The sequence below is a fragment of the Bos grunniens genome, chromosome 1, assembly GCF_055505025.1.
Source record: "Bos grunniens cultivar Pamir isolate PY7600 chromosome 1, Bosgru_T2T1.0, whole genome shotgun sequence".
Classification (NCBI taxonomy): Eukaryota; Metazoa; Chordata; class Mammalia; order Artiodactyla; family Bovidae; genus Bos; species Bos grunniens.
In genome coordinates, this window is record NC_141165.1 from 5342977 (window position 1) to 5355555 (window position 12579).

The 12579-nt window shown below is 41.9% G+C and overlaps 1 protein-coding gene across 6 annotated transcripts in view; it reads right to left on the reverse strand.

The window, feature by feature from the left end:
• CAPN7 (calpain 7) overlaps window positions 1-12579 on the reverse strand; it is a 51831-nt gene that overhangs the window by 33899 nt on the left and 5353 nt on the right. For all 6 annotated transcript variants that reach the window (XR_015164023.1, XR_015163987.1, XM_086401042.1 and 3 more), the window contains 3 exons: window positions 6384-6541; window positions 4767-4834; window positions 1320-1520 (listed from right to left, as the gene is read on the reverse strand). Coding sequence is in view for 3 of the 6 variants with exons in the window: in XM_086401164.1 (XP_086257290.1) it covers window positions 1320-1520; window positions 4767-4834; window positions 6384-6541 (427 nt within the window). In the remaining 3 variants the exon portion in view is untranslated. The remainder of the gene's footprint in view (window positions 1-1319; window positions 1521-4766; window positions 4835-6383; window positions 6542-12579) is intronic.

Genomic DNA, 12579 nt, shown 5'->3' on the forward strand with positions numbered 1-12579 from the left:
TTACGGCCTCTTGACAAATTTAAGAAATGTGGCTTGTGGCAGCTTTGTATATTCTCTTCCTATTTTCTGTCACATGTTTATTTGTACATATTAGCTATTTCCTTCTGTCCCTTCCCTGCATTTTATTTAGGAGGAGTGGCAGAGTAACTTCACAATTTAGCCTCCAGGTAAGAATATACAGTGGGACTATGACTGAATTTGAGGGCTAGTTAACACATGAATAACATTTGTGTGTATCCTCATCTTGAGATGGGGAGAGCTTTTCACTTGTATGGAGGACAGCTGCGTCCTGTTAGGTACAAACTCAGAGCTGTTCTGTAGTAGTGCGGCATTTCAAACGTGTAGAAGGGAGCACGTGGACGCTGAGTAGCCACGGTGCTGGACAGGTATTAGCCTGTGTCTCTTTTTGTCCCGCTTTGTGTTGTGCAGTTTCAAAAGCAATTTTTTCTAGGCAGATAGCACCATTTTTTCTAGGAGAGGAACTGAAACTTCAGCAGGAAAAGAGAAAAATGCCCTCAGGTGGCTGCTACAGAGGAAGGAACCGTTCCAGCACAACTACAGGAGACTAACAGAAAGAGCAACTTGACAACACACGCAGCTCTAAGCTGGGTGACGTTCAGAGCCCAGGTGAGGAGCAGCCGCACTGGCTCAGGATGTGATCAAAGGTTTCCACAATCTTGTTCTTTTGCATTTTTAATATCCCCTGGAGCTGCTTCCAGACACTGAGTTGGCTTCCCAGCCCAGGGGTTGGCAAACTTTTTCTGTATAAGGGCCAGACACTATATAGTTTTGGCTCTGCAATGAGGTCTCTGTCACATATCCTGGCTCTTTTTGCTTTCTTTTTTGCAATGCTTTTAAGAAATATACAACGGTATTCAAAGCTTATGGCTGCCCTTTGCTGACCGGCCTAGACTGCTGTTTCAAGGTAGCAATTAGGGCTCTGATCACAAGGCTGCAGAGGTGATGAAAGGGCTGCCACAGTTCTACTCTGCCCCTAAAATTATTCAACACTTGGTTGAATACTGAATGTTGAAAATTATTCAACAACATTCAATTAATGTTGAAAATTATTCAACGCTTTGAAGAGTGTTAAGATTTTCAGAAAAAAAAATACATCTAGAGGAAATGCGAATACCAAAATATATTAAGAACAAATTTCAAACATTTCAAGTTGTGACTGTGTGACAGTTTATAATTACATGATAATGGCGTGACACATTACAACAAAGATGTATGACTCATCAAACCTAACAAGCATAACGTTATCTGCACTGATGTTAACAAAATTGTTCATTACAACAAATCATAAACCGATTTACCTGAGAACTTCTATTTCTTCTGCTGTGTATCTCTGTCCCTGTGCGTCACATGACTGAGGACTTATAAACGGCTGAGGTCTTTCAAGGAAGGGATTAGTTCCTAGTGGAAAGTGTGTTCTTGTTGGAGGTGGCTTTGGCTTTGTATTTGTTGCCTTGATTTTGCATGACTGTTTCGTTAAAGGCTCGCTCAATGCTTCTGCTCTATAATAGAGGTACAAAAACACCATTCTAGTTTTTCTCCTCACATTTAAGCTCTTCTGAACACAGTATTTGAGAACAGTCAAGCATCCCTAAGGTAAAATTACCATCTAAAATTCTTACATTCTAGTCAATAGTTCACTACTTAAGCTACTCCCAGAGGTAAGATATTTTTGCAAACATTTTATTGACAACACTAATTTAGCACTTAGAGCATTATCAGAGCCTATGAAAGGTAAGGGGTATATAAGAATGTATAGAACAATCCCTACTCTCAAGGTACTCCTAGGTTTGCAGGGAAAGACAGTTGCATCAGAAGTGGGATGTGAGGCTGGAAGCATTCCACGCAGGTGAATGCACAGAAGTTACTAACTTAATGATAGGAAGAGGGCAAGTCAGGGAGTGTTTTTTCAAACTGACATTTGAGCTGCACTCGGCGTTGAACTCTGAGTTGACCTGGGGAGCTAGGAAGGTTCTAAGTAGAGAGAAGAGCATGAGCAAATGCGCAGATCTGTGAAACAGTGGAGGGAGTTACAGTGATTTCAAAAGAACATAGGGAGCCCCTGTGAACAGTGCACAAGCGAGGAAACGAGGCCAGGGGCAGGGACTGGATCACGGAAGACCTCACCTGGCATTTAAGGGCTTTTGGACTTTGTCCTGTCAAAGAACTAATAAGCTAAAAGACAGAAGTTTTTAATCTGAGGTCCTTATATGCGATTTCGCAGTCTTGTTAACACTCTGAAACTGTATACAGATAAAAATGTCATGCTATCTTCTCCCTAGACTGTATCCATTCTTCTCAACTAATCCTCACAGGAAGCGTTTGTGACTGACCCGTGTCCCTGTGCTGAGGGCGCACCCAGAGAATACGAGATGAATTACCCACACAGGGAGCAGGGGCCATCCCTGACTCTGACTGGTGACAGACATCAAAGGGAGAAGCTAATGGTATGTCAAGTGCCCACAGCTTCATGAATTTGGAGAAACAAATGATGCTAGATGACAGTAATGAAAAGGAGGGGGGACCCCCATATCTCAAAGCAAAAGAAGGGCTGGGGGAGGCACAGCTCCCTAGTCTGAGCCTCAGAAGGAGATACTGTACTAATTCATGCTGTAACTATGAATGCTGCTGGGGGCCAGAGTGAGGTACTCCGCCCATGGCAAAGGTCATGAGGAAGGAGGCTCGACATACGCAAAGGCGGGATCGAGCCTCAGGAGTCCCCCTGGAAATCCTTGAGCGTCTACCCCCATAACCAGAGCCTGCCTACTTTACTACTTTGTGCTCTCACCTACACCTCTGACTTTACGGGGGGCTGTCCCCCACCACCTCTTTCGGAGAAGGAGTTAACTTAGAGCTCCAGTTAATAAAAACTCCTGGGCGTGACAAGAGTGTTTTAACCTACAAACTCCTCTGAAGGTTCTCTAGCATGCCTGACAGGCTTGTCCGGCCACATGTGATTGCTCACAGCCTCCCAACCGTGAGAGGCATGAGATGCTTTAAACCTTCTAAAAAAAAGGTTCTTTAGAGAAGTTAGAAAACTATTAGTATAATGGGCTAATTAGAAATTGTATTGGTAAAGGGTTTTTCATTTGTTGAGCCAATGTTTACTGCTAGGTCTTCACATCCCCTGCCCTTACATACATTAATGAATACATAGAAGAAATAAGTATTAACCTTTGATATTAATCATGTTAGACCTTAGGCTAAGTAAATTCTTTCCTAAAACCCACTACACCCTCACCCTATAGGAATGTAACTTTATTTGGGTGGCATCTGTTTTAAGAATAATCACCCTTGGAGAAAAAAGTGTCCTGGTTGACTGACCACTGTCACAAGGAGGGTCATAAATTGTCAGCAGGCCCCCCTGGCCAGAAGATGATGTAACACCCCTAAGACCTCTGTATACATTTGTGTGAAGCACCTGACTTTAATAAAAGTCAGGACTGCTGTCCCCGCGTGACTTTTGTGTAACATCTCAGTGTATAAAAACAGACTCTGGAAAATAAAGAATTGGGATCAGTTTCTTGAAATACTGGTCTCCCCATGTCGCTCTCTCTCTCACTCTGGCTGAGTTTCCATCTGGAGCGCGGAACCCGCCATGCTTACTAATTATGCCTGGGCTTCTAAGATCCGACCGGGGAGGCCTCAGTGTCTCCTCTCCTTCGGGAGAACGGAAGGACGCCTGCGGCCTACGTAAGTGGTGCAAGCTTCTTGTCTTGAAGTTTTATTGGTCTCCCGCATAAACCAAGCTACTCAGCCTCTTTTCTCCACTGAATTTTCCTACTGAGCTATCCTCATTCTATTACTCTTTATATCTTTGATGAATATGTAAATAGTCGCCTAAGCCATCTCCCCTTCGAATACCCTGGATCAGCCGGGGCTGGACCCTGGCAAATGCCATTCCACTCTTTTCCTTTGTCTATAATGCTTTGTCTGTATAAGAGGTACAATTCTCTTTGAGCAAACATACTCATCTCAATAAATATCTACTGAGCATATACTGGATGTCTGGCACTCTGCTAGGTGCTTGGTTACAGCAATGGACAAAGACAAAATTCTCTGTCCTCATGGAGCTTATATTTGGAGGGCGGGGCTTAGAAAAGACACACACACTGATAACAAATATGATAAACTGATCAATTTTATATGCCTTAGAAAACAGTAAAGAGTTATGGGAAAGAATATTACAACAGAGCAAACAGGATGGAAGAGCCAGAGGAGATTTCAATTTTAAACAGAATGGTGAGCATAGGCCTTAGTGAGAAGCTGACATTCCAGCAAAGAGTTAAGGGAGCTTCACGCATGTATGATGTGGGGTATGTGAATGACTGGCTCATTCTCAACGTTACCATTTCTAGTAGTGGCTCTGGAAGGCTCTCTTCAAGCTTTCTCTTCAGAAGTTTCATATTATACAATACAGGGGAAGTCTTCCATTTTAAATACCATAACCATTTTTAGACACAGCAAAAACTAAGAGAAACATTTCTTGACTGATTTGTTACTTTCTGAGTTTAGAGCAGGGATGAGGACACAGCGATGAATTAGCTCTCTGTTCCCCTAAGGAGTTTACCATCCAATGAGCCAAAATGACATAGGGAAAAAAGCAGCAGGGAAACTAGGGAGGAGCAAATTCACGCAGAGAAAGAAGGCAGACTTGCTCTGGATGTCAGGTCTGTTACCGCGAGCTCCGCGTCACACTGAAGTTACACCATATGTTGAGGGGACCAAAGCTGAGGAGCCAAACTCACCTGTCTAGTGCCTGCCGAGCCAGCTGCTTCAGCTTATTTTGCAGAGTTTTATCAGCAGTTTCATAAGACTTAAGAAAAAGAGAGACAGACATTCTGAAGCATAATTATTAATCTGCTTGATCCATGATATTTCTAAGCAAGAAAAATTTTACAATGCACATTATACTTCTAAAAATTATGAGAATAAACCAAGACACTTTATTTTTATCCTTAAAGGTATCACTTAAAATTGTGTTGAAACGCATCACTGAGGTAAACCCTAGGACCACTTAATGTGGACGGTGGTAAGTGGGACACAACTGAAAAATCTCGGTGTGGCAGAAGGCTGGGCAGCAGGAGCCCTGGCAGAGCAGGGTTACCGCACCAATTGAAACAGGTCAGGAGAAGACCTCAGAACTCCACTTATACGTGGAGTCTAAAAGCAAAACAGATAAACAAAATAAACCAAATGCAGACACAGAGAACACATTAGTGGATTCCAGAGGGGAAGGGGAGGGGGCTGGGGATGGGCAAAATGGGAGAAGGGGGCCAGTGCACGGGATGGAAGGTAACCAGACCTGCGGTGGTTATCACCTTGCTGCGCGTGCAGATGTCGAATTATAACGTGGCACTGTTCAGAACTAAAACCAAACCCCCAGCACTTACCAGCAGTCTCAGGTACCTACAGATGTGAGGCTAGATGGTTCTTCTGGATAAGAGACCTGGGACAAAGAGCCGGGCCTCGGAACAATACTGACAACCCCACTCTCTACCGCCCCACACCCTCCTATCAGTGCACTGCTCGCTCTTACGCACCGGATGACTCTTAGAGCTGAATGCCTGTCCTCAGGGAGCAGTAAAGATCACTCAGCAGACTCCACACTGTAAATTAATACAGCTCTCCAGAGCCACTAACTGATTTCTTAGTGTATCAAACTGAATAAAAGGGGGAAGAGCTTTGTTTTTTATTATGACGAACCAAATTTTTTTCCCTTTTTAAAAAAAGCTGAAGTATAGTTGATTTACAATAGTTTCAGGTGTAGAATAGACTGATTCAGTTATATCAAATTCTTTTCCATTGTTATTGTAAGATATTGAGTCTAGTTCCCTGTGCTACACAGTAGGTCTTTGTCATTTATCTATCTCATATACAGTAGTGTGTATATGTTAATCCCAAACTTCTAATTCATCCCTCTCACAGGAACTTTATTTTAAATTCACAGATTGTGATGAATTCTTCCTGTAATAAGTTAATTTTAGTTATAGGAGTGTAAGATGGTCAAAAATGCTACCTGTAATTTAAAAGACAATTGCCAAGTGATTCAATTAACACTGTCAAATTTTTAACAAGGTGTTAAAAATCCATTATTAATTCTACTCTTCATTAGCTTTTTTTTAAAACTGATTTTTGTATTGGGGTATAGCCAATTAACAATGTTGTGACAGTTTCATGTGAAAGTCATGGGACTCAGCCACATATATACATATCCCATTATCTTTTAATGAGGAGTAACTTAAGTTACATGTATAATAACAGGATTTTTTTTTAACGAATTGTTACATAAAATTCACTAGTAAGGGGAGAAATTTCTTAGGACAATTCCACCAAACTTAACTTGTAAGTATTATTATACATACGGTTTTCAGACAGAGATCTACAGCTTCTGTATACAGTTCTATAGCATCTTCAACATTCCCTTTTTCATCTTCGTCAAAAGCTTGTGTCACGAGGAAATGGGCACGCTCTAAGTCCAACTGATGTTTTGATTTCAAAGGATCCGCACTCTTTGACTGAACTAGGATCAGAAAAAAGCCACATACTTATATATACATCCAGGGAACAACATGTCATTTTAATATACTCTTTACCAAAATTCTGTAATCCTTCATGTAAAAAACTTAACGAGGTAAAAAGAAATCTTTAAATTTTCCCTGAACTCCTCTCTGTCCCTACTAGCACTTTTCATCATTTAAAAAAATAAAATGAACATTAGCGTTCTCCCCCCACAAAAAAAAGACTGAAACTTAGAAAACACTAAATCTAAATAAACTCAATAGTGTTCTAAAGTTAATTTTTTTTTTAGTACAGACAATAATTATATAATCTATTAGGCCTTGATGATAAAATTCATGCTGTTTCCTATTCATCAGGGTCCAGAATAAGCCATATTTTTATTGCTGTTTGACGTAAGTGCTTCTGTCTGTTTTTAATATAAAGATACATGTCCATAAGAGACTTTCATCTAGCATATATAAAGATCTCTTATAATTCAACAACAAAAAGACAAATCCAATCTAAAATGGGTGTGGTGATTATGTCATCAACCTGTGTCAATTCGATTGGCTCAGAGGTTACCCAGTTGTTTAGCTAAGCAAGATTTCTGGGTAGCCTCTGAGGATGCTTCTGAATGAAATTAGCATTTTGAATTGGTACTAAAAGCAGAGTGCCCTCCCCAATGTGGGCGGGCATCACCTAACCCACTGTGGGCCTGAACCAAGCAGAAGACAGAGGGGGAGAACCTGCCTACTGCAGGACTGCAGGAGCTGGCACACGGGTCCTCCCTGGCTCCTGGACTGCAACTCACACCATCAGGCCCCCTGCTTCTCAGGCCTCTGGACTTAGACTGAACCACACCACTGGCTTTCCTGGCTCTCCAACTCGCAGAGGGAGTGGGACATCTTAGCCTCCATAACTTCATGAGACAATTGCTCATAATAAATCTCTGTATGTACACCCTACTGGTTCTGTTTCTCTGCAGAACCCTATTTTATATCATGGGGAAAGAATGTGTATAGTCATTTCTCCAAAGCAGATATTCAGATGGCCAGCTGGCACATGAAAAGATGCTCACCATTTGCTATCAGGGAAATGAATATCAAAACCACAATAAGATGCCATTTTATCCCCACAAATATGGCTAAAATAAGACAGAAAGTAACAAGTGTTGACAAGGCTGTGAAGGAAATAGAACATTGCCGGTGTAATTGTAAAATGGTAGAGCCACTGTGGAAAGCAGTTTAGCAGTTCCTCAAACTTAGACATAAAGCTACCATGTGTGTGCATGTGTGCTCAGTCACTTCAGTCATGTCCGACTCTCTGTGACCTTATGGACTGTAACCCGCCAGGCTCCTCTGTCCATGGGATTCTCCAGGCAAGAATACTGGAATGGGCTGCCATGCCCTCTTCCAGGGCATCTTCCCGACCCAGGGATCAAACCTGGGTCTCCTGCAGTGCTGGTGGATTCTTTACCACTGAGCCACGGATATGCCCAAAGCTACCATATGACCTAGCAATTCTACTTCTGGGTTTCAAGAGAACTGAAAACATTTGTCCACACAAAAACAGCATTACTCACAACAGACAAAAGGTGGAACCAAGCCAACGTCCACCAACTGATGAATAATAGATAAATAAAATGTGGTCTACTAATACAATGAAATATTATTCAACCATAAAATGAAATTAGACACTGATACACGCTACCACAAGGATAAATGCTAAAAATATTATGCTAAATAAAAGAAGCCAGATACAAAAGGCCACATACTGGATGACTCCGTTTACAACAAATATCTAGAATTGGCAAATCCATGGAAACAGAAAATACATTATTGGGATTAAAGATTAGCAGGATTAGTAGCTGCTAGGGCTTAGGGACAGTGGGCAGAATGTGGTCCACTGGAGAAGGGAATGGCAAACCACTTGAGTATTCTTGCCTTGAGAACCCCATGAATAGTATGAAAAGGCCAAATGATAGGATATTGAAAGGGGAACTCCCCAGGTCAGTAGGTGCCCAATATGCTACTGGAGATCAGTGGAGAAATAACTCCAGAAAGAATGAAGGGATGGAGCCAAAGCAAAAAGAATACCCAGTTGTGGATGCGACTGCTGACAGAAGCAAGGTCCGATGCTGTAAGGAGCAATATTGCATAGGAATCTGGAATGTTAGGTCCATGAATCAAGGCAAATTGGAAGTGGTCAAACAGGAGATGGCAAGAGTGAACGTCGACATTCTAGGAATCAGCGAAATAAAATGGACTGGAATGGGTGAATTTAACTCAGATGACCATTGTATCTACTACTGTGGGCAGGAATCCCTTAGAAGAAATGGAGTAGCCATCATAGTCAACAAAACAGTCCGAAATGCAGTACTTGGATGCAATCTCAAAAACGACAGAACGATCTCTTTGTTTCCAAGGCAAACCATTCAATATCAGTAATCCAAGTCCATGCCCCAACCAGTAACACTGAAGAATCTGAAGTTGAACGGTTCTATGAAGACCTACAAGACCTTTTAGAACTAACACCCAAAAAAGAAGTCCTTTTCATTATAGGGAACTGGAATGCCAAAGTAGGAAGTCAAGAAACACCTGGAGTAACAGGCAAATTTAGCCTTGGAATACAGAATGAAGCAGGGCAAAGGCTAATAGAGTTTTGCCAAGAGAACGCACTGGTCATAGCAAACACCCTCTTCCGATAACACAAGAGAAGACTCTACACATGGACATCACCAGATGGTCAACACTGAAATCAGATTGATTATATTCTTTGCAGCCAAAGATGGAGAAGCTCTATACAGACAGCAAAAACAAGACTGGAAGCTGACTGGGGCTCATATCATGGACTCCTTATTGCCAAATTCAGACTTAAATTGAAGAAAGTAGGGAAAACCACTAGACCATTCAGGTATGACCTAAATCAAATCCCTTATGATTATACAGTGGAAGTGAGAAATAGATTTAAGGGCCTAGATCTGATAGATAGAGTGCCTGAAGAACTATGGACGGAGGTTCGTGACACTGTACAGGAGACAGGGATCAAGACCATCCCCAAGGAAAAGAAATGCAAAAAAGCAAAACGGCTGTCTGAGGAGGCCTTATAAATAACTGTGAAAAGAAGAGAAGCTGAAAGCAAAGGAGAAAAGGAAAGATATAAGCATCTGAATGCAGAGTTCCAAAGAATAGCAAGGAGAGATAAGAAAGCCTTCCTCAGAGATCAATGCAAAGAAATAGAGGAAAACAACAGAATGGGAAAGACTAAAGGTCTCTTCAAGAAAATCAGAGATACCAAGTGAACATTTAATGCAAAGATGGGCTCGATAAAGGACAGAAATGGTATGGACCTAACAGAAGCAGAAGATATTAAGAAGAGGTGGCAGGAATATACAGAAGAACTGTACAAAAAAGATCTTCACGACCCAGATAATCATGAAGGTGTGATCACTCACCTAGAGCCAGACATCCTGGAATGTGAAGTCAAGTGGGCCTTAGAAAGCATCACTACGAATAAAGCTAGTGGAGGTGATGGAATTCCAGTCGAGCTATTTCAAATCCTGAAAGATGATGCTGTGAAAGTGCTGCACTCATTTCAGATCAGATCATTCGCTCAGTCGTGTCTGACTCTTTGCGACCCCATGAATAGCAGCACACCAGGCCTCCCTGTCCATCACCAACTCCCGGAGGTCACTGAGACTCACGTTCATCGAGTCAGTGATGCCATCCAGCCATCTCATCCTCTGTCGTCCCCTTCTCCTCTTGCCCCCAATCCCTCCCAGCATCAGAGTCTTTTCCAATGAGTCAACTCTTAGCATAAGGTGGCCAAAGTACTGGAGTTTCAGCTTTAGCATCATTCCTTCCAAAGAAATCCCAGGGCTGATCTCCTTCAGAATGGACTGGTTCAATCTCCTTGCAGTCCAAGGGATTCTCAAGAGTCTTCTCCAACACCACGGTTCAAAAGCATCAATTCTTTGGCATGCAGCCTTCTTCACAGTCCAACTCTCACATCCATACATGACCACAGGAAAAACCATAGCCTTGACTAGATGAACCTTTGTTGGAAAGTAATGTCTTTGCTTTTCAATATGCTATCTAGGTTGGTCATAACTTTCCTACCAAGGAGTAAGTGTCTTTTAATTTCATGGCTGCAGTCACCATCTGTAGTGATTTTGTAGCCCAGAAGAACAAAATCTGACACTGTTTCCACTGTTTCCCCATCTATTTCCCATGAAGTGGTGGGACCGGATGCCATGATCTTTGTTTTCTGAATGTTGAGCTTTAAGCCAACTTTTTCACTCTCCACTTTCACTTTCATCAAGAGTCTTTTTAGTTCCTCTTCACTTTCTGCCATAAGGGTGGTGTCTGCATATCTGAACTTATTGATATTTCTCCCGGCAATCTTGATTCCAGTTTGTGTTTCTTCCAGTCCAGCGTTTCTCATGATGTACTATGCATATAAGTTAAATAAACAGGGTGACAATATACAGTCTTGATGAACTCCTTTTCCTATTTGGAACCAGTCTGTTGTTCCATGTCCAGTTCTAACTGTTGCTTCCTGACCTGGACACAAATTTCTCAAGAGGCAGATCAGGTGGTTTGGTATTCCCATCTCTTTCAGAATTTTCCACAGTTTATTGTGATCCACACGGTCAAAGGCTTTGGCATAGTCAATAAAGCAGAAATAGATGTTCTTCTGGAACTCTCTTGCTTTTTCCATGATCAGCGGATCTTGGCAATTTGATCTCTGGTTCCTCTGCCTTTTCTAAAACCAGCTTGAACATCAGGAAGTTCACAGTTCACATATTGCTGAGGCCTGGCTTGGAGAATTTTGAGCATTACTTTACTAGCGTGTGAGATGAGTGCAACTGTGCGGCAGTTTGAGCATTCTTTGGCATTGTCTTTCTTTGGGATTGGAATGAAAACTGACCTTTTCCAGTCCTGTGGCCACTGCTGAGTTTTCCAAATTTGCTTGCATATTGAGTGCAGCACTTTCACAGCATCATCTTTCAGGATTTGGAATAGCTCAACTGGAATTCCATCACCTCCACTAGCTTTGTTCATAGTGATGCTTTCTAAGGCCCACTTGACTTCACATTCCAGGATGTCTGGCTCTAGGTCAGTGATCACACCATTGAGATTATCTGGGTCGTGAAGATCTTTTTTGTACAGTTCTTCTGTGTATTCTTGCCATCTCTTCTTAATATCTTCTGCTTCTGTTAGGTCCATACCATTTGTGTCCTTTATCGAGCTCATCTCAATATGCCAGAAAATTTGGAAAACTCAGCAGTGGCCACAGGACTGGAAAAGGTCAGTTTTCATTCCAATCCCAAAGAAAGGCAATGCCAAACAATGCTCAAACTACCACACAATTGCACTCATCTCACACACTAGTAAAGTAATGCTCAAAATTCTCCACACCAGGCTTCAGCAATACGTGAACCGTTAACTTGCAGATGTTCAAGCTGATTTTAGAAAAGGCAAAGGAACCAGAGATAGAATTGCCAACATCCGCTGGATCATGGAAAAAGCAAGAGAGTTCCAGAAAAACATCTATTTCTGCTTTATTGACTATGCCAAAGCCTTCGACTGTGTGGATCACAATAAACTGTGGAAAATTCTGAAAGAGATGGGAATACCAGACCACCTGATCTGCCTCTTGAGAAACCTGTATACAGGTCAGGAAGCAACAGTTAGAACTGGACATGGAACAACAGACTGGTTCCAAATCGGAAAAGGAGTACGTCAAGGCTGTATATTGTCACCCTGCTTATTTAACATCTATGTAGAGTACATCATGAGAAATGCTGGTCTGGAAGAAGCACAAGCTGGAATCAAGATTGCTGGGAGAAATATCAATAACCTCAGATATGCAGATGACATCACCCTTATGGCAGAAAGTGAAGAGGAACTAAAAAGCCTCTTGATGAAAGTGAAAGTGGAGAGTGAACTAGTTGGCTTAAAGCTCAACGTGAAAACTAAGATCATGGCATCTGGTTCCATCACTTCATGGCAGATAGATGGGGAAACAGTGGAAACAGTGTCAGACTTTATTTTTTAG